At 39.1% G+C, this 21,412-nt stretch overlaps 2 protein-coding genes across 4 annotated transcripts in view; one reads left to right on the forward strand and one right to left on the reverse strand.

Annotated features, from left to right (window-relative positions):
• Window positions 1-18,597, reverse strand: part of ACYP2 (acylphosphatase 2) — a 162,096-nt gene extending 143,499 nt beyond the window's left edge. For 2 of the 3 annotated variants that reach the window (XM_028104077.2, XM_088026536.1), the window contains exons 1-3: window positions 18,302-18,597; window positions 6,736-6,752; window positions 5,277-5,386 (exon numbers count right to left, since the gene is read on the reverse strand). In XM_028104077.2, the coding sequence (XP_027959878.2) occupies window positions 5,277-5,386; window positions 6,736-6,752; window positions 18,302-18,443 (269 nt within the window). In that variant the 5' untranslated portion in view covers window positions 18,444-18,597. Of the gene's footprint in view, window positions 1-881; window positions 884-5,276; window positions 5,387-6,735; window positions 6,753-18,301 lie in introns of all 3 variants that reach the window. The other variant, XM_088026537.1, reaches the window with a different exon arrangement.
• On the forward strand, window positions 18,156-20,367 carry LOC114209855 (serine protease inhibitor Kazal-type 2-like). Its single transcript, XM_028104078.2, has one exon. It carries the CDS (start codon window positions 19,823-19,825, stop codon window positions 20,084-20,086), a length of 264 nt encoding a protein of 87 aa, XP_027959879.1. The 5' UTR covers window positions 18,156-19,822; the 3' UTR covers window positions 20,087-20,367.
• Window positions 20,368-21,412: the final 1,045 nt, after the last annotated feature.

Consider the following 21,412-nt stretch of genomic DNA (forward strand, 5'->3'; position numbering starts at 1 on the left):
TGAAAAGAAATCCATATTTTTGGATGAGATTTTTTAAAGATTTTATTTATTCATTTGAGACACAGAGATACAGAGAGAGAGAGAGAGAGAGAGAGAGAGAAAGCATGAGCAGGGAGAGAGGCAGAGGCAGAGGGAGAAGAAGCCTCCCTGAGCCAGGAGCCCGATGCGGGGGCTCGATCCCAGGACCCTGGGATCATGACCTGAGCCGAAGGCAGACGCTTAACCATCTGAGCCACCCAGGTGCCCCTAGATGAGAAGATTTAATATCAATTCTCTTAATATCATAAAAGTATAGAATTAAATAGCAAGTAAAATATGGGTTCCTAAAAGAGAAAAGGAACATTAGGTAAAAGCTGAAGAAATCTGAAAAAACTATGGACTTCAATTAATACTAATGCATCAATACTGGTTCATTAATCGTAACATATGTATCATACCAATGTAAAATGTTGATAGGGCAAAGTGGGTGAGAAGTATACGGAAACTCTTGGTAATATCTTTATAATTTTCCCTGTAAATCTAAAACTGTTCTAAAAAATAAAGTTGTTGGGTGTTTTTAAGATTTTATTTTATTTTTTAAATATTTATTTATATTAGAGAGATGCAGAAAGAGAGAGACAGCATGAGTGGAAGGGGCAAAGGGAGAGGGAGAGAGATCTCAAGCAGATTCCCTCCTGAATGGGAAGCCCAATGCAGGACTGGATCCCAGGACCCTGAGATCATGACCCAAGCTGAAACCAAGACGTGGACACTTAACCAATTGCAACACCCAAGTGCTCTTAAGATTTATTTTTTAAGTTATCTCTACATCCAGTGTGGGGCTTGAATCATAACCCCCAGATTAAGAGTCTCATGCTCTACCCACTGAGCCAGCCAGGCACCCCTAAAGTTTATTTTAAAAAGCATATTTGTAAGACAATTGGGGAAGTTTTTTTTAAAAAAACAGATATAATTCCTTGGGGCGCCTAGGTGGCTCAGTAGGTCAATCATCCAACTCTTGATTTCGGCTCAGGTCATGAGATTGAGCCCCGCATCAAGCTCCACACTCAGCCTGGAGTCTGCTTAAGATTCTCTCTCTCTCCCTCTGCCCCTACACCCAAAAGTGCACTCTCCCTCTCTCTCTAAAATAAATAAATAAATCTTTAAATAAATAATAAAAAAAAAACAGATATATTTTCAATTAAATGAGTAAGAGTATCTTAAAGTTTAAAGAGAAAATAAATGCCCAAGGAAGCAAATAAATGAAGGAAAAAAATAGTGAAGGGAAATAGCCTACAAAGACACTGTAATTAAATCAATATGAAGTATTAGTCTAGGAATAAATAGATCTACTAGGGGACCAGAACAGAGAACCCAGGAATAAAATCTAGTTTATATGCTATTTCAATATATGATAAAATGATTTCAGTTCTATGGGGAAAGACTGATTATTTAATAGTAGTGCTGGTACAACTGCTATCCATCTGGGAAAAAATAGTCCCCAATCCCATATTATAAATAAAAGACAAATTCCAAATGGAATAAATGTTTAATATAATAAATAAAGCATCAAAAAGTTAGAACAACACTTACAATCTGTTTCTTAACCAGAAACAAAAGATAACCATATTTGAGTTTATAAAAATTAAAACAATCTATGTTGCAAAAGCTATCAAATAAACAAAACTAATGAAGAGGCAAAGGATAGATTTGGGGAAATACTTGCAAAAGTGGTAACAGATAATGAGTTAGTAATCATTACCAATATAAAAAGAGCTCTTAAAAATTGGCAAGAGACAAACAGTCCCATAGAAAAATGGAGAAAGGATGTGAAAGGCAGTTAGTTCATGAGAACAAATCCACATAGCCACAAGCATGAAGATGCTCAAAATAACCAGTAATTAGAGAAAAGCAAATTACAGTGAAAAAACAATACATCACTCTACACCCAATCAGATGATGGGTAAGAATTGGAGAGCAATAATACCAATTGCCCACAGGATGAAGAGGAAAAAAATGTAAATTGTTTACAGCTGTTTTGCAAAGCAGTCTGACAAATATTTTTTAAATTAATAGTACACAGACATGTCAACCACACTTCTGGGAATCTATCTCCCAAATATAAAATCACCAGTAAAATATTTATTATGGCATTGCTCTTACTGGAAAAAAAAAAGAGAGAAACAAAATGAATTCTCAGCAATAAGATAATAAATAATGGTACATTAATACCGTGGAATATTAAGCAGCTATTGAAAAGAATGAGTTAGGGTGCCCGGGTGGCTCAGTTGGTTAAGCAACTGCCTTCGGCTCAGGTCATGATCCTGGAGTCCCTGGATCGAGTCCCGCATCAGGCTCCCTGCTCAGCAGAGAGTCTGCTTCTCCCTCTGACCCTCCCCCCCTCATGTGTGTTCTCTCTCATTCTCTCTCTCTCAAATAAATAAGTAAAATCTTTAAAAAAAAAAAAAAAAGAATGAGTTAAAGCTCTACCATTTGACTTGGATGGGTTTCCCTGGATGTATTTTTGTTTTGTTTTGTTTTTTAATTCCAGTATAACTAATACACAGTGTTCTATTCAGGTCTACACTATAGTGATCCAGCAATTCCATACATTACTTAGTGCCCATCATGGTAAGTGTACCCTTAATCCCCTTCACCTATTCCACCCATCCCCCACATACACCCCCACTCTGGTAACCATCTTTTTGTTCTCTATAATTAAGAGTCTGCTTTTTGGTTTGTTTCTTTTTTTCTTTGTTCATTTGTTTTGTTTCTTAAATTCTACACGAGTGAAATCATATGGTATTTGTCTTTCTCTGACTAATTTCGCTTAGCATTGTACTCTCTTGGTCCATCCATGTTGTTGCAAATGGCAAGATTTCATTCTTTTTTATGGCTGAATAATATTCTGTTATACACACACACACACACACACACACACACACATATATCATCTTCTTTAACCATTCATCTATGGATGGACACTTGGGCTGCTTCCATAACGTGGCTATAGTAAATAATGCTGCAATAAACATAGGTGTGCATAAATCTTTTTGAACTAGTGTTTTCATTTTCTTTGGGTAAATACCTCATAGTGGAATTACTGGATCATATGGTAGTTCTATTTTTAGTTTTTTGAGGAACCTCCATACTGTTTTCCAGAGTGGCTACACCAGTTTGCATTCCCACCAACAGTGCATGAGAATTCCTTTTTCTCCACATACTTGCCAACGGTTGTTGTTTCTTGTGTTTTTTATTTTAGCCATTCTGATAGCTGTGAGGTGATATCTCAGTGTGGTTTTGATTTGCATCTCCCTGATGATGAGCAGTGTGGAGCATCTTTTCATGTGTCTGTTGTCTATCTGAACATCTTCTTTGGAGAAATGTCTATTCATGTCTTCTGCTCATTTTCTAATTGGATTATTTGTTTCCTGGAGATATTTTTGAATCTTAAAGTGAGATGCAGAGAAGTGTGTACACCGTGATCCCGTTTTTAAAAAGCAAATACTGATCATAACCCAAAACTGTTTGTGCACCCAAGTGTGTGTGTGTGTGTGTGTGTGTGTGTGTGTGAAGGTGAATACGGAAACAAACACGGAAGGAAGCCCTCATTTGCTAACATAGATTACTGGTAGTACTGGGAAGGAAGAAGGGGTGTGCAGGGGTTGAAAAGAAAAACTGGGCAGAATGTATATGATATGATTACATTTATGTGAAGGATATTAATAAAAAACGTGCTACAACATGGATTAGGATATAACATGATAAGCATGAGCATCTATCCTCCCGTGCAGCCCCTATTCCCAGTACTTCATAGTCATTTGGCACTTTATCATTTTTTGAACTACTTTGTTCTATACAACATAAGTCTCACAATCTTTTCTGCATTTTGGACAATCCTACTGAAAATTAGTTTTTCATTAACCGTTACCATACATTTTATGAAATTGAATTTTTAGACCCCACTTTCCAAGTTGGGTTACAAGTTTTATACACAAAGTATGTACTTATACATAAAGAAATTAGAAAAAATAAGGAGTTAGTGGTTATATGTTTACTGATTGATGAATGTCTATAAAATGAAAAAACTAGTTACAGAAAAATATGCATAAAGTAGTCTATTTTGGTAAAAACAAGCAAAATCCTAACTATAAATGCTTAAATACTTTTAAGTGAAAGAGAAAGCTTCAGAAAGTCTTCACAAGGCCACAGGCTCGGGGTTCCATCAAGAGGAGGGAAGCAGAGGGGAAGGGGCAGATTACTAGCTTTGCTTTTTTACCTCTCAGCATCTTACGACTTCACTTATTACAATAAGCAAAAAAGTATTACTTTTGAAATCTGAAAACATTAAGTAATGAAAACAAAGATAAACTGCAAGCAATAAAATAAATTGGGTATGACTTAGCACTTTCGTCACAAGATCCGTTATGATTAAATGAGATAAAACATGTGAAATGTGTAGCATATTGCCTAGTGCTGCAAATACTCAGCAAATGTTAGCTATTTTTTATTTTAAAAAAATACTACAGAGAACAGTGGAATTTGAGAAACTGAAAAGATAAGGCCTTTGAATATGACAGGGCACTTTTTTCCTTACTACTGAACCTGGTCTCCTTTGGAATGCAAGGACTCATTATGGTAACCATACAACTCATAAAACACACTTTTACCAACAGTAAAAATAAAATTACAATTAGATAAATAAGATACTTAATAAAAAGTAGAGAGCAGCCTTTTGCCTTGAAGTCTACTTTAAAAACTTCAAGAACCAGGAATGCCTGGGTGTTAAGCATCCAACTCTTGATTCCGGCTCAGGTCATGATCTCAGAGTTGTGAGACTGAACCCCAAGTCAGGCTCTGTGCTGGGCGTGGAGCTTGCTTGAGATTCTCTCTCTCCCTCTCCCTCCGCCCCTCGCACATGCTTGCATGCTCTATCTCAAAAAACTAATTAATCAATTAATTAAAAGAACTTCAAGAACCATCCAAAGCCTTTTGCTTCTTCACAACCACTTTGGATGAGAGATACATGGGCCCAAGATGTTTCCCCATGTTAGAAGAGACAGAACACAATTCAAATAGATTAAAGAGTGACGCCATTTCTCTTTTGGAGGGCTTGCCCAAGTGGGAAATCCATTCCTAAATGTACAAATTCCATTACCAACTCTGAAGATTTCCTTGCTGATATGCTTAAAAACATGTTAGTTTAGTTATAATCTACAATACTATTCTTAGTGTCCAGTGAAACATTAAAATAAGTTCATTAATCGCATGAGTGCATTATTAGTCTTGCTACTTACATAGAATTGACTTTCTCTTCCGGGCCTTGCAGTTGGCCTGTCACAGTGCCTTTGCTGGTATTCTTCACCCAGCCAACCACTCCTATTTTCTTAGCCTCACCTTCTGTGTACTGGTTTTAGGAGAAAATAAATAAAACAAAATCCAGCATCGAAAACTGTAACTGATAGTTTTTTTTCTTACAATCCATGCCAAAAATTTTGTAGCTGACCTACAATCATACCTGTTTACAAGACCTTCACCTAAATGGTATTTTATTAAATTCCGCTTTCAGTAAAGACAAGCACATTATGAGAAAATAAACTGATAGTGGGAATTACTTCAGAAAACAGTTTCCATGATGTGTTTTGGGATCCATAAAATTCAGTTGCATGGCCCCCATACCTTCTAACACTGAATTATATTATCTGGGTTCCAAATGATGATCACTCCAAGATTTTCAATCACTGAGGGAACATACTGAATTATGATCAATACACAGTATTCAATTAAAAGATTCTGATGTCTTCCATTGGCTATGAACTTGCCACACAAATGTTACAACTATCTATAGGTAAGTTTATTTCTCCTATTATTCTTTACAGTTTTTTAAAAATTCCTCTTCTCAGTTCTAAATTCAGTTATGCTGACAAATGAAAACCTAGCAACATTTTGATTTTGAACTGTTTTAACTACATCATACAAAATTCTTGTGGATGCTATCTATGGAAACTTTTTAAAAACACGGTCTTCTGTTTGGAGGTCAGAGTGACCAGGAATCTATACACTCTACATCCCCAACCAAACAGAGATTGTTACAGCTAGGATTTATGGTGAAGCTGGTTCTGAAAATAATAATGAAAGAGGAGACAATCTGAACTGTGGGGTAGGGAACTATCTCAAAACGAGGAGACTTCACTGGTTGGGAACATGCTAGAACACTCAGAGGTTAGGAACAGAGAGCTAAACTAGTGACTGCTAGCTGAAGCAGTAGGTGAAAACACATGCACATTTTAATTTTAGGAAAAAAGTATATTAACAAAATAAAAATTTTAAAAGTAATAAGGAGTCTTAACTTGTCTTAACCCCTGAGAACCACTTCCTTATGCAACATGAGCATTTTCTATCATGCAATTCAAGATAGAGACATTTGCCTGGAGGGCTTCTTCCATCCAGAACAAGGAGCAGATCCCATACTTTATATTCAGTAAACCTAACCAAAATGTCTGATTTGATTATCCCAGTAGAGGTACTTTTGAAATTCATACAAAACATTAACTACAAAAACTAATGTTTTTGATAGACTACTTTCAAAAGACAACTTTAATAAAAAATCTCAAGCAGTAATTTGGAAGAAATACAAGTACCTCATTTACCATCAAGGACAGAAAATAAGCACTAGACCAGCACTAAGTAGAAAACTGCTCTATCTCTGTAAATAGAAATAACAAGTAGGGGGGAAAAAATAAAAAATTGACTTACCATTCTGAAGCAAACACCTGTATAAAAAAAAAGATAAAAAGAGATGTCAGTTTGTCTAACTTTTAAAAAATTATGTATCTCCTGACTTCACTTTCATCTATTTTATTAAATAGTAAGTAAATGAAACAAACAAAAACTTTCATATCTGAACATATTCAGAGAATGTTTTTTAAAATTATTTTCTTTTAAAATAAAAACAGAAAAGGAAGACTTTTTGTAGAAAAACAGTAATATTCTGAAACCAAAGAATCATAAAAAGCCACACTGCATATTCATTCTATTTCAAAAGGGTAAATAAAACAAAATACTTATTACCAAGGACAGTTAAGTATATTTGGCATACAACTTACCCATCCTCAGCTTTTAGAATTTCTTCTTTAAGTGCAAGGAATAAATTCAAATTTGAATGCAATAAAACATTTGTTTTTATTTTAATTCCATATTCTGGAAAAAGCAAAACTATGGGGACAGGAAATTGATCAGGTTTGCCAAGGGCTGGGGAAGGAGAGCTGCAAAGGGGCAAGAGGGAAATTTCTAGGGTGAAAGCACTACCCTGCATCTCACCTGTGGTGGTCATTAAGTGATTGTATGCATTTTTCAACACTCATTAAACTATGCACTAAAAAAGGTGAATGTTACTGAATTTAAATTATACCTCAACTGAAAAAATGTTTTAAATACATTGGGAAATCATAAGTGATAGATCAAACCAATATCCAAAGAGGTCAAAAGATAATGCCTATATATACAGTAATTGAGCCTACTTAAAAAGATACAGAAGAGATCAATGGTTTAGATAATGTTATGTATTTTGTAAGCAGATTTATAATAACAGGAGGTATCATTTCTTTCCTGATGATAGCGTATTGTAGTATCAAATGAATATGAAGAAAAAGAGTAGCAATGCAATAAAGACAGGATATATCACAAATGGAATTTTTATAGGGCTATAAAAATATTTTAAAAGATACATATAAAATGGGGAGAAATGAGGAGTGGCAAGTATTGATCAGAAGGGGAATCAGAAAGGCAATTTGTTATATAGATGGAAGGAAAGACAGTAGCTTGTAGATACACAAGGAATTGGCAGAAAATTCACAGAGAAACTTCAGCTAAAGCAGACCATGTAGAAGAGAGGGACGGAACAGAATACAGGCAGAACTGTGAAAAGTGTGCAGTCGTTTTATCCTAAGCCTGAGGGGATCCCAAAAAGATGCTGCCCAAGAAGCATTAAAGGTTTAGGGCAGGGCTGTGTTGTGCCCATTCCCCCGAGGTCCTCCACAGCCAGCAGCTCCCCTGTGATGTCAGTATTAGGAAAAGAAAGCCAGGCAACGGAAGTAAACAGAAATTGGAAACATCTGGTCCGGCACTTTCCTATTCAAAGAACAGCCCAATGCCCAACAGCACCAGCAGAACCGGAGTTTTTCAGATAATCATATTCTCAGGCCCCTTCCCCAGACCTCCAGAAACAAAAACTCTGCAGGTGGAGTCCAGGAATCAGGTTTTAGCATCCTCCCCGGGTGATTCACACGCCCACGAAAGTGTAGAACCAGTGGGTGGTGCTACCTTAATGGAAGGCCTGGCAAAGGTTTGAAAAGGATTTTTTTTTAAGATTTTATTTATTTATTTACTTGAGAAAAAGGGAGCATTAACCGGGATTAGGGGCAGAGGGATAGGGAGCCTGATGGCGGAACTTGATTCCAGGACCCTGAGATCATGACCTGAGTCGAAGGCAGACGCTTAACCAACTGAGCCACCCAGGTGTCCCAGGACTTTTCCAATCAAGAACTGCATCGTAAAGGAAAAAGTCTCGTAGGGTATTGCGGATCTGATGCCTTTCTGGATGACGCTATTCAAGTTCATGTTGGTAACTAAATCATGTGCTTGCAGATCAATGTTCCTTCACCTATTTTACAAGCCCACAGCACTACAGGAATGGAGCTTCAGACAATGAAAAGGCAAAAATCACCGCCCCTGCGCCCTCCTTGGACCTGGTGGTGGAGCAGCCCAGGCAGCCCTTCACTTAGATTGTCACTTAGTTAAATATTCAAAACCATGTCACTGCACTCCACAAATTATTCGAGCCCCAAACTTCATTTAAGACTTACAAAAAAAAAAAAAAAGCTGATTCTGTTTCAATGTTTTTAGAAAAATGGGTAATATTGTTTTTATGCCCTAGTCCAAATTATCATCATCTCTCAACAGCCTCCTTAACTAGTCTCCCTGCTTCTAGTTCCGCCCTCCTACAGTCTATTCTCTATAAAACACCCAAGGTGATTTTCTCTTAAGTAATGTCGTATCACTTTCTTCCCCAGCTTAAAACCCTCTACTGGCTTATCATTACACTCAAAATAAGAGGTGTCCTACTTACCACAGCCTCCAGACTCCCTCCCCCATGAATCTACCTCATATTTTAGGACTCCCTCTTTGCTCTCTCCATTTCAGACAAATTTGCTTCTCTCGTGCTCCTCAATATGCCAAGCATATTCCTGCCTCACAGCCTTTGTATGTACTATTCCCTCTGCCTAAAATGCTCTTCCCCTGACCTTCTCATGACTAACTCTGTCTCCTTCATGTCTCTGCATGAATGTCATCTCCTTAGAAGTATTAATGAAGGATGGTTGGAAGAAAGGCAGGCAGGGACAAGGGTCCCCCACCCCACCCCCGCCCTAAGAGGAAACCACCCTTAAAAGGATTTTACACCACCCTGGATGGAGCCATCCACCCTTTCCCAGATGATAGGTAGATGACAAAAACCTGACTGGGTGATGGGCACATGGAGGGTTAACAAGATTAAAACAGCCTGCCCTCAAACCCATAAAATCCCCTAGACTTAGAAACTCTGGTGGCAACCCTCTCAGGTCCCCTCCCTCTTCAGGAGTTTTGCACTATCGCTCAATAAACTTTGCTTTACTATCACTCAAAAAACTTCACTTTGCTGCCCACCACTCTTCCTCTGGTCTGCCTCTTCATTCTTCAAAGCAGTGTGACCAAGAACCACAGGCACTAAAGGAAAAGAAATCCTGTAACAATATGTTCCCTGACCAATTCATCTAAAACAGCAATGCACCCCATATGTTTCCTGCATATGCATAGTACTGATTACCATATGACATTACATTTATTTGTTTACCTTTTTAAAAATTTCCTGTCTCACTGAAAGTTCTATTAGGGCACGACTTTTTTCTGTCTTGTTCACCACTGTGTTCCCGGCACCTAGATCAGAGCTGGGCACATAGCAGTTGAATAAATGAATGAAAGATAAACCAGCTGATAAGTATTTAAGTGAAATACTTAACTCTCCCGTAATAATTCCTTATTAATATTGCAAATATACATACAGGCAGATTGATTAGACTTTAAGTCTAATTCAAAATAATAAATTTACTGCATTCCAGAGCTGGAAAGAATCTCAAGAATTCTGTGTTGATTCTAGCAGAACTTTACCTAAAAGATAATACATAGTGTTATGAAAATTAGTAATGGGAAATCTCACTCAAATGGAGTTGGGAGGTTTCAGCAGGGGGAGCTCTCACACCCTGCAACTCATACTCCATTGTAGACCCAACAGGAAGTGAGGGACTTGACCTTACCCAGGCTTGACCTTGCACATAGATAGTACTCTGCTACTGAAGCCTAAGGAAGAAACACTTTCCTCATCCCCTGTCCCCTCATCTGGGGAACAGCTCAGCCAAAGAGAAGCCACCACACTTGGGATTCCCAGTTTACCCCACTGGACTTTTAGTTCGTACTTCCCGAAGTACACCTTTTCTCCTTAAAAAAGCACACCTCTCCTTTGTTGCCCAGACTCACCTAAGGTTGTGCCCCAACTTGTTTGTCCTGATTCACAATCCTCTTTTAGTCCCAAATAAATCTTTTTTTGCTGGTAAAATAACTGGCAGTTTTACTTTTAAAGTTAACATTACATATATACATACATATTTAGTATATAAAATAAAGGGTAGCAACAAGCCACTAGATAATGCCTAAGTTGGCAAAAAAAGAAATATTAATATCAGCATGTTGTTTATAAATAAAAACATAACAACCACAAGAACGGGAAAAAGTAAAGGTTAAATCGGTCCTCTTAGAGAACTTACAGGATTTGAGATGAGAGACTGAAGCAGAATGTGGTGGCTGTATTTATAACTATAAGCAATAAGGGCACACTCATTTATTGAAGAAATCTTAAAACAGTAGAGTTAAAGGACTGCCATTTAAGAGACATAATTTTGGGCTAAGTTCATACTGCTTGACAAACCAGGTAGAAAATGGAAATGTTGCCCATTACTCTAGGCAGTGACAGATGGACAACGAAACATAAGACTGAAATAAATCCTGTATGAAAGATTCAGTATGGACTTAACAGAAATTTAATTTGTCTTGGTTATCAATCTAACGTTTTGAGGTTGAGACCATGGAGATCAAAGATTTCCTGGAATAAGTCCTTCTGTGTCACTAGCTGGGAAAGAATACAGAATGTAATCATTACTGTTAAATTTACTTAATTTATGAATATCTGTGGCAGACACTGCTAACTGCCTACACAGAATCCATACTGCCCTTCTAACTTTCTAACAGATTCTGATTTTACTTGGGGCAGCAACATGCCTTTCTATAGTTCCCGTCTTCCTTGTAAGAGGAGTGGCCCATGAGATGTGAGCCACGTCCCTGGTGGAAGGCTTCAGGAAAGCGCATTGACAGGACTGACGTGGCTGGAGGTTTCGCCCTCATAGCCGCCCTCTTCCTGACTGTAGGGTGACTATCATGATGGAGCTATAGCAGCCTTATTGAAACCATGAGGAAAAGGCCAAGGACATCGCAATGGCCTCAGCCCTGACCCTCCTGAGGGGAATGGGGAATGACTGCTAAAGGGAAATGTGAGGGAGGGATTCTTTTTGGGGTGATGGAAATGTTCTGGAATTAGTGGTGATGGGTGCAAAAACATTGTGACTACTGGAAAAAATCACTGTATATTTAGTATGCTTTGAACACTTTAAAAGGGTGAGTTTAATATTATGTGAATTATATCTCAATTTTTTAAAATGTCACCCAAAAAAAAGAAAAAGGAGAGCAGAAAACAGGACCATGGTGTAGTCCTTCCTGCCTCTTTCTGTCAAACAAAGGCAGTCATTCTCCCATTGTGGTCACCAGACAACCTCCCTGATTTTCCTTTCACCCCACACACAAACACTGTGGGGAACAGAACATCTTGAAGTACCGCGGCCAGAACTAAATGGTGGAGCTCTCTCTGGACTTTGCAACCTATTTCTAGAGGAGAAAGCTTCTGCGCCTCCATGGTAGTTCCTTCTTTGAGGAGGAATATCCATTAGTGTGACACTCTTGGACACTCTACCCTGTCCCTACTCCTCCTCAGGAACATGCAGGGGCTTATCTAACTGGTAAGTTCAGAAGGAGAAACAAGCATAGCCCAGTGCTTCCTCTTCTACCTCCTCCTGGGAGTGAGTTTCCCTTGGGGATCGGAGATCGTATGTATCTCCCGGTTCCGCCTGTTAGGGGAGCCCTGCCTGTGCCAGGATGAGTGTGTTTCCTTCTGCACTGAGATTGTCGTGAAGTCCACTTACCTGAAGATTCACACCACGTTCCCAAACTTCTGCTTCACTCTTTGTCTTCCTTGTCAAGAACTCACATAATGAAGAGGGCCCCTTAGGCCCCTTAACCACAACCCCACAGGAATGTGCATTGAGAGGTGTCAGCCCATTCACTTTGTGAAGCAGTGAACCATGCAAGAATTAATCATCCAAAGCTCCATAACCCACTTGCAATTTTCTCAGAATCTTTCTGAGAGTCCTGATCCCTGGTTTGAAGCCCTTGGTACAACAGAGGGAGATCCGTATAGAAAGCAAAAGCAACATGGAGATAGGTTCTCTGCAGTTTATCATCAGCCCTGGCTGGAATGGAGCACTCCTGGGACTGGGCCTGTGTTGGAAGAGATGCTTCTATGGGCTTCCATGGCCTCTCTGGCCCTGCTTCCACCTCACTTGTTAAAGAGAAGGGAAGATGATACGACACATGCAGGTTTTTTACAGACACACCGCTCTGGAAACTGGGACAGAGACATCAGCCCCTTCAGTTATGAAAGACTCCAAACACAATATACTGCTGAGTCGAGACTCAATCGGCTGCAAATGTGCAAAGATGTGTCAGTGAGAGCCTCTGAGGTGAATATTTGCAAAGCAAATCTTACTTTAAATTCACAAAGAAGCACCGATATTTAAAGAAACCATGATGAATTTTAAACATCCGCATCCTTTCATGTAAAATCAAATTTTTATATTGCAATGTGCCCCTTAATCCTGGGATCTGACTGCATGGTGTCAATTTTGGATGCAGGAAGTCATCCAGTCACTACTTTACACAGCAGCTCTTAATGATGTTAATCATCTTTTTTAGAAAGGCCTTCCTTTAACCTTTCACCTTCCATCCAGGGTCTGTCCCCTGGAGCCACACACCATGGCATCTTTCAGATTGTTGAAACCGCTGTCATACTACTGTTTCTTCTCCAAGCCAACTATCCCCTTGCACTTCAATTTAATTGAAGACACTTCTGAAGTCCCCACCAGAAGCACAGCTGTAGGGGCTATAAAAACAAGCCATCAGCTTGACCTTGAAAATACTATCCTTTTTGTCTAGTTGAGGCACAGATATGTGTACACAAATAATTGTATTCGAAAGCAGAATGGATTAACAAGAAGTAAAAACAAGAAGTAGAACAGGACTATAAATGAAATGCTGTAGAAACAAAGATAAGCAAGGTAATTAGACTTAATGATATTTATGTTTCTTGACTTTAGGTACTAAGATTTTCAACCTCTCAAACACAGCTTTTCCAGTCTACATAAGGAAAAATGTGTACACCCAAATCATGTGGTGTCGGACAAAGCTATTTAATAACTCATCCCTTTTTTTTTTTAATCAGAGAGAGAGCACAAGCAGGGGGAGCGACAGGCAGAGGGAGAAGCAGACTCCCACTGAGCAAGGAGCCCAATGCAGGGCTCGAACCCAGCACCCTGGGATCATGACCTGAGCCGAAGGCAGACGCTTAACTGGCTGCTGCACCACCCAGGCGTCTCTCATCCCGATTTTTTAAAGCAATCTTTAAAAAAAATATTTATGTTTGTAGTCCAATAAGTTACTCCTATTCTGAATCTGAGTTAATATTTTCAAAAATCAACTGCCAAATTTCTAAAGCACAGGTAAACCAACAGAGGGCCACAATCCATTTCTATGACTGTCATTAGTATTCAGCCAAGAGCTGGTAAATCATCAAAGCATCTATACACAGCTTAATCAATTTCCCTTTCCAATTTTCAGATATTATTCTAGATGTAACCGTAATTAAAGATTCAGAGGAACATTTTAAGCCATGCCATGGTTACGAATACTCCAAAAATACAGAAGCTCAGTCCTCTGCTCCCCTATCCCTTATCCCAATGTCCCCATTGCAACAGAAATTGGTGGGGGAATACGTGCAGCTTCTTGAGAACAGGGAGATTAAAACATAAAGAATGGAAAGGGCAGGGGGAGAGTAACTTAACAGTGGAGAAACCTGGTGAACACTCTCAGCCAGGTGATCAAGGTTAACATCAACAGCGACAGTCACAGTGATAGTACGTACCCTTGATACTGTGTAATGAGAATGGCACTTTGCCTGGTCTCCCTCACAATAACCCCAAACCCCAGTCTTACTATGACAAAAATACCAGACAAATCCCAACTGGGAGCTTTCTACAAAGCACCTAACCTCAAAGTATTCCTCAAGACTGCCGAAATCACCGAGAACAAGGCAAGTCGACAAAACTGTCACAGCTTAAAGAAGCCTAAGCAGACAAGACGACCAAATGTAAAGTGATATCCTAGATGAATCCTGGAACAGAAAGAGGACTTTAGGTTAAAAACTAAAAAAATCTGAATAAAGTATAGACTTTAGTTAATCATAATGTATCAATATTGGCTCACCATTTGGGACAAATGTACCATACTAATGTAAGATTTTAATTAAAGAAACTGAATGTGGGGTATACAGGAACTCCCTACAGTATCTTCCAACTTTCCTATAAATTTGAAACTATTCTAAAACACAACATTTATTTTTTAAAAAGGCAGAGGAAGAGAAGCAGCAATGGAAAGGTGACGGCAACCAAAGGTTCTATATGTCAGCTTTGCAGATGCTCCTCAGAAGTGAATCCAATATTGGTAATATTGTTTCTATAAGTGTATTTTCCTGAATTTCAAACAACCAAGTTAAAAACTAATTCTTGGAATATAATCTGTTTGTAAATTAGGCCGTGTGTATTTGAGAACAAGGCAGGTAATACTTGACCCCTAGAATGGTTTGACTGCCTTTTATCATCAAGGATGTCTTCAAACATTCTAAACACAAATATAACAAACCTTTTTTGGGTTGGAAAATATTTCCTATCATAAACTCCATCAAGCCGGTTTAATTCATTGACCAATTTTCCAACAGGACAGGACAATTAAATCATTTTCCATATCTTCCATGTTCATTTTGCTATCATTGAAACCATCTTCATTGGGAATATTTCCCATTTAAATATTTTACTGACAATTTTTTTTATCAATCTGTTTTGTCCATATTAAATGTTCCCAATTACACCTCCTTCCATTGTAAATTTATTTTCAAAGCCATTATTTCTAGCAAGCCAGCTTTCACTAAGATTTTATTATTCCATACTTTTAGAAGTTAAATTTACAATGTTCCCTCTAATTATTATCCATTTATATTATTTTTGATTATTGTCGATTACTTCTACATAATCATTATGACTCAGACAAAAGGCTAATGGTTTGTATTATTTCTTAAGTAATCCATGAGAAAATAGTGAGTTTTATGAGACAGAGATACAGACAAATATACAGAAATAGTGGCAGTGTCAACAAGCAATGGAGAGGCAGAGGCCTGACTGCTTATGGACCAGGTCAAACTTCCTTGGAACCAAAAGTACCATAAAAATGTCCTCTGGGTCATCCAGAATGGTCCAAATAGCTGAGTCCAAATGTCCTACATCAGTTTATGTATGTGTTTGGTGCATAAGTTAGGAAGAAGGCAAAATAAAGGTGGAAAAGTATTGAGAGGAGAATCAAGAGATTATAATGATTAAGAGCATGGGCTCTGGTATCGGACTGTCAAGGTTCAAATCCCAGCACCACCACTTAACTCACTGTTACTGGGAAAGTTACTTCTCTATGCCTCAATTTCTCTACCTGTTAAATGAGGGAAATGTTGAGGTCACAGCGTTGAGGATTCAATGAGACAACACAGGTAAACCTTGGGTACAGAGCTTGGCACATCCTAAGTTCTCAGCAAATGTCAGTGTATATGTGAGCAAACATGTGATTGTGAATTTGTCTTACATACTATGCCTTGATAAATAAATAGTTTGCATGTACTCTTCCATTTAATATACTGCAAACGATGGAAGTTAGCCCTAAAGCTGATTTTTTATTTTATTTTTTTTTAAGATTTTATTTATTTATTTGACAGAGAGAGAGACAGCGAGAGAGGGAACACAAGCAGGGAGAGTGGGAGAGGGAGAAGCAGACTCCCAGCTAAGCGGGGAGCCCAATGCGGGGCTCAATCCCAGGACCCCAGGATTATGACCTGAGCCGAAGGCAGACGCTTAACAACTGAGCCACCCAGGCGCCCCTAAAGTGGATTTTTTAAATCCCACTATTTGTGTAGTACATTTCTTTTTATATTTGTAATGCTGCCCAAAACTGATCTTCACATACCATATAACCACCATATGCACAAAAGTACAGTTATATTGTTAAAATCGAGAGAAACACATTATGTATTAACAGAAAAACACCACATAATGAAAAAGCGCAGGTTTTAGAATTTGAGAGATGCAGGACCAAATCCCATTTGTCAACTAAGGACTGGTCCAAGTTAGTGAACTTCTCCGTATTTGTTTTCTCATTGTGAAAACAGGAATAAGACATATCTCACAAAATTGTGATGAGGATCAAGTAAACAATAGTAAGATGCTCAGCACATGGAACATACCCCATAAATGTCACGTGCACAGACACATACACACACTCCTTAACTACTGCCATTTCTGTCCAAATGACCAAATATTTTGTCAGATAGTCTCTGCCACCATTTTCATATTTTATGTCCTGTGCTTCCAATGACTTATTGTGGTAGTTTTCAATCCACAATACCAGACAGTTGGGTGTACCCAAAGACCTTCTATAGGGTACAAGGCCATCGATAATTTTAAGAAAATCAATTTCCAGATCTTCAACATTCACATGTATTCTTTCCTGACACGGGCCTATCTGAGAAAGAACCTGTGCTCTGAGGTGGTTCTCCTTTCCTACCTCCCTTTCACAACCATCTTTGAAAGGAAGGCCCATCTATTTACAAAAAGCATACTCTTGCCCATCTTTAATCTGACCCTGTACATTACTTCAAAGTGTAAAAACCTCTAGCGTACCAAAATAAAGTACACTTCCTTTAATCAAGGTTCCATAAATACCCCCAGCTTTCTCCTTAAGAAATAAATTTCCAATACAAATTTTCCTTTTAAATTGAATGTTTATCATGTCTTTAAATGTATTTTTATTATCTTCATGATTGTGTTCCAATAATAATCACAAAAGCAACTCAAGCCAGAAGAAAAAAAATTAATAGAGCTTTCTGGTCAAATTAAGAAAATATATCTAAATGTATATGTGTATATATACACACACATACTATACATATATATTGCAAAAAAAAGGTTGATAGTGTGATCAATAACTCTCAAACATAACAATGGGATAAAACGCTGTGGGGAAACTAGAATGGAAATCAAACTCAGAGGAAAGGTATGATGTAAAATTTCCCAACGTTAAAAAGCTTTAATTTAAATGAATAACGGTAAATAGTAAATCACTACATTTATATTCCATTGGATAAATTTCAGAGTGATTTAACATTTTAATTGAGAAGTAACAACGGCAAAAATAAGCCAGACATTACATCCTTTGCAACTATTTGAATTCAGGATGAAACAAAAATTAGATAACTTAACTCTTTTAAAAGCTACAAGGCCGGGGGGAGCGGGGGGAGTGTAATCTCTGGCAGAGTGAACCATCAAACATCATCCAGGTGTCCTTTCTGAAACTCAAGTCAGCCCGGTAATTTAAGTGGCATGAACCGGAGACCACTAGTTCAAAGGCCCTCTCTGCCTTTCCCACCCAGCCTTGTTCTTTCCCTGTCTACCGGCCGTCCCCCGACCCCGCACCCCCCCACTCCGCGGGCTCGGAATGCCTTTCTCCCTCCCCTCGCCCCCGCTGCCCCCGCGTTCTCGGCTCTCCCTCCCCCGCCCACCCCAGCTCTCCGGCGCAGGCGCGCTTCGCTTTCTTTCCCACCCGCGGCTGCTGTGTCATGGCAGAGCGGAAGTTCCTGCCTCCCCGAGTGTGGCGGGGGGTGTGGGGGTCGTTAAGATGGGTGGCACTTCTGGTAGCTTTCTCCCCTTCCTCCCCTAACGCCTCTTTGATCTCCCACTGTAGGTGGGCGGTCCCCTACCCTGCACTCTCCCGAACACTTCGTAGTCCACGGATTTGAGTCGCCCGGCGGCAGACATGGCGGCGGCAAGTCCTCTGCAGAGGAGCCGGAGCGGGGTTCGGGACGCGGCGACTGCGGCGGCCAGGAGAGGGAGGGGGCTCATGGGACCTGTCGGCGTACCCCGCGCCTGTCATCGGCCCGGGACGCGAGTGCGCCGGGGTCACGCGTCGGAAGGCGGCAAATGAACGGCGGTGCTGGGAACGGGCAGCTAAGGACACTAGACGGAGAGAGCGCTCGGCCCCTGGCGCCGAGGCCTCCCTCCTTGCCCTCCCCTCCCTTACGGAGCCAGACTGGCTTCCCCGGGAGGGATGCGCCGGTTCTGCGCTGCCTGCGATTCAGTTAACCTTGGGGCTCGTTTCTCAGTGTTGTTAAATACAAGCTGGATTCGGTGCCCAGATGTCGATAGTTTGGTAACCAAACGTGATTGCTTTTGAACTGAAAGATCTGCTAGCTTGGTGCTTGAGGGTACTTGGTTAGTGAGTTAATTTTTGTGAAATGTTTAGGCGACTGCCAAGTCTATTTGGCTATTTTGAGCCAATTCTTATTGTCAGCATCCTCTTCACCTCTTCTATTGCGTCAGAAAGGTTTGCGGCCTGAATCCACATTCTACGTGGATTGTGATATTTTCTAGGACGAAACTTTAAAAATCTAACCTGTTCTGTGCCGTGGAAACGGGGAGGAAAGTAATCGTCTTTTCTGCTATTCACTCACATAGTTTTTTTATGGCCTTGATTATTGTTCAACATCCCAGTTGCCTACAAGGTTAAGGCACTTTGTACTTAAGAGAATTTAACTTCATGGTGAGCTGTTATGAAGTCTTAATTTAAAGCAACCCACCACTCCAAAGAATCTGGATACAGCTATTGATAATCTGCTGCCTTCCAGAATTCCAAATCTTTTTACTGGTGAGAATTTGCATTTCTCAACATATTGTTGGCTTCAATACCTTACATATTTCTCTGCATCTGGCCACAGAGTTAAAATAATCCTCTGCAACCTGATTCAATATTATGTGCCAATTTTATTAGGGAACACCAAAAATCATCTAAAACTTGTTTAGAATTTGGTTGAAACGTTTTAAAGTAAAATATGTTCTGGAAGTGCTAATTTCCAGATAATTTTATGTAATGAAGATCCTGGTTTATTGCAGAGATCACAATTTATGTCTTCCTCTCATCTCCCTTCCAGTTTATTCCATGCAGATTCTAGAATCAACATAGATCCTATACCATTCTTTTCAATGACATCTCCTCAGAGTCTCTCCATTGTATTCTGAGGTCTTCAGCCTAAAAACTAACCTCTTATGACCTGCTTATTCCCATCCATAGATTATTCTATAGTATATAAGTAACCCATAGTCAAGGCACTTTGGATTATTCAGCTCTCTGAACATACCCTGACCTTTAAAAAAAAAACAACAGGCGGTGCTTGTCGGGCATCGCGGGAGCGGGCGGTGATGAGACGGTTGGCCACGGAAGGAGCATGGCGCTCTTGGCCGTGCGCTTGGTGCTGTTGCTTCTGGCCGGGGACTTGGCGGTCTCTTTGGACTCTTTGAGCTCTGACTTTGACCAGCCTTCAGAATACAGAACACCAAACTGCAGTCAGTATAAATTACCAGGATGTCCCAGAGACTTTAACCCCGTGTGTGGAAGCGACATGTCCACTTATCCCAACGAGTGTACTCTGTGTATGAAAATCAGGGAAGATGGTCATGATATTAAAATAATCCGGAGTGGACTGTGTTGATGGAGCGGTTTATAGAAGAGAACTCGGAGAAACCACCTTCAGCAGTATGCTGGATGAATTCCATTTCCCCTTTTCTCTTTCTTATGTTCCTTTGCGTGGGATTTGTTAGCCCACATTTTCTGAGAGGAGGTGTGGAAGAGAGCTATGTGCAGTGACTGATAATTAAAACAAACACAAAAAAATCCTTGTTTCTTGGCTTTTGCCCCTTGAGTTAAGCTTATTACCCAGGTGCCTTGTGCATTGCTTTATTTAGCTGGAATAAAATCAGCATTGTCTTCAAAAAAAAATAAAAAAAAAAAATAAAAAAAAAAACAAAACTTTGCTCTTGGATCTACTTTGTCTAGAATACTTCTTCCTACTCCCAAATCTTCCTCTCTCCTGTTTAGTTGTCTGTGCAAGTACTTACCAGATTTCATCCTAATTATTTAGCATCTTCCCTGCTAGTACTGTGCCTTCCAAGAAGTAAAACTCAAATTGGGTTGAGATCCTGTCACTATCATTAATCCTGTCACTGATAAGGTTGACAGTTCCTTTTTCTTAGTCTTTGACTTTTCTCCACATTTACCCAAGAGTAACCCTGCCAATTATTATGTAGCTAATTTTAGAAATGCTATAGCAACAATTGACATTTGCTTAGCTAAAAAATTTTCTGTCTGCCAACTACAGAACATTAGTAAACAGGCATTTTTATGTACTGTTTCAGCATGGATTGCCAATAATACGTGATTCTAAGACTTTAAAGTTTTTAAGCAAATGTGGCTAATATTCAAGCTAATTTTAAATAATAGAAACATCTATGCATAGAGAAATTTTTTTAAGTAGGACAAAATCATCTATAACCCTAACACAACCTTTATCATTTGTGTATTCTCTTACACATATATTTTATGTAGTTAAAATCATAGTATAAATTAAACCTTTATTCTTTCTTTTTCTGTATTATAGCCTTTCCAATAAATATTTTATTAATTTCATGATATTCTGTTACGTGGGTATAACCATGAATTCACCTACTAAGTCCCTGTTGTTACACACCCAGGTTGCTTCTAATTTTTCATTACTGTAAAAAATATTGTGAAGAAAATATTCATGCACATAGCTTCCTTCCCATATTTTTTAATTATTTAGGATAGAAGTTAGAATACCCAAACTGTATAAATGTGTACTGTTCTTGATACATATTTTCAAGTGGTTTTTCAAAGGGCTGCACCAATTTCAATATACCACTACCAACAGTGTATGGGTGTATGACTGTTTGGCTTCTGATGCAAACAGACGTAAGCAGGTGCTTCACATACAATACATGATTCAATTAGAAGAAAAGTT

The sequence above is a fragment of the Eumetopias jubatus genome, unplaced genomic scaffold (genome assembly GCF_037043125.1).
Source record: "Eumetopias jubatus isolate StellerSeaLion01/CBP00866 unplaced genomic scaffold, mEumJub1_p1.0 scaffold_9, whole genome shotgun sequence".
Classification (NCBI taxonomy): Eukaryota; Metazoa; Chordata; class Mammalia; order Carnivora; family Otariidae; genus Eumetopias; species Eumetopias jubatus.

Coding starts and splice junctions, on each gene's coding strand:
- LOC114209855 (XM_028104078.2), top strand. CDS start 19,823: ATGGCGCTCTTGGCCGTGCGCTTGGTGCTGTTGCTTCTGGCCGGGGAC.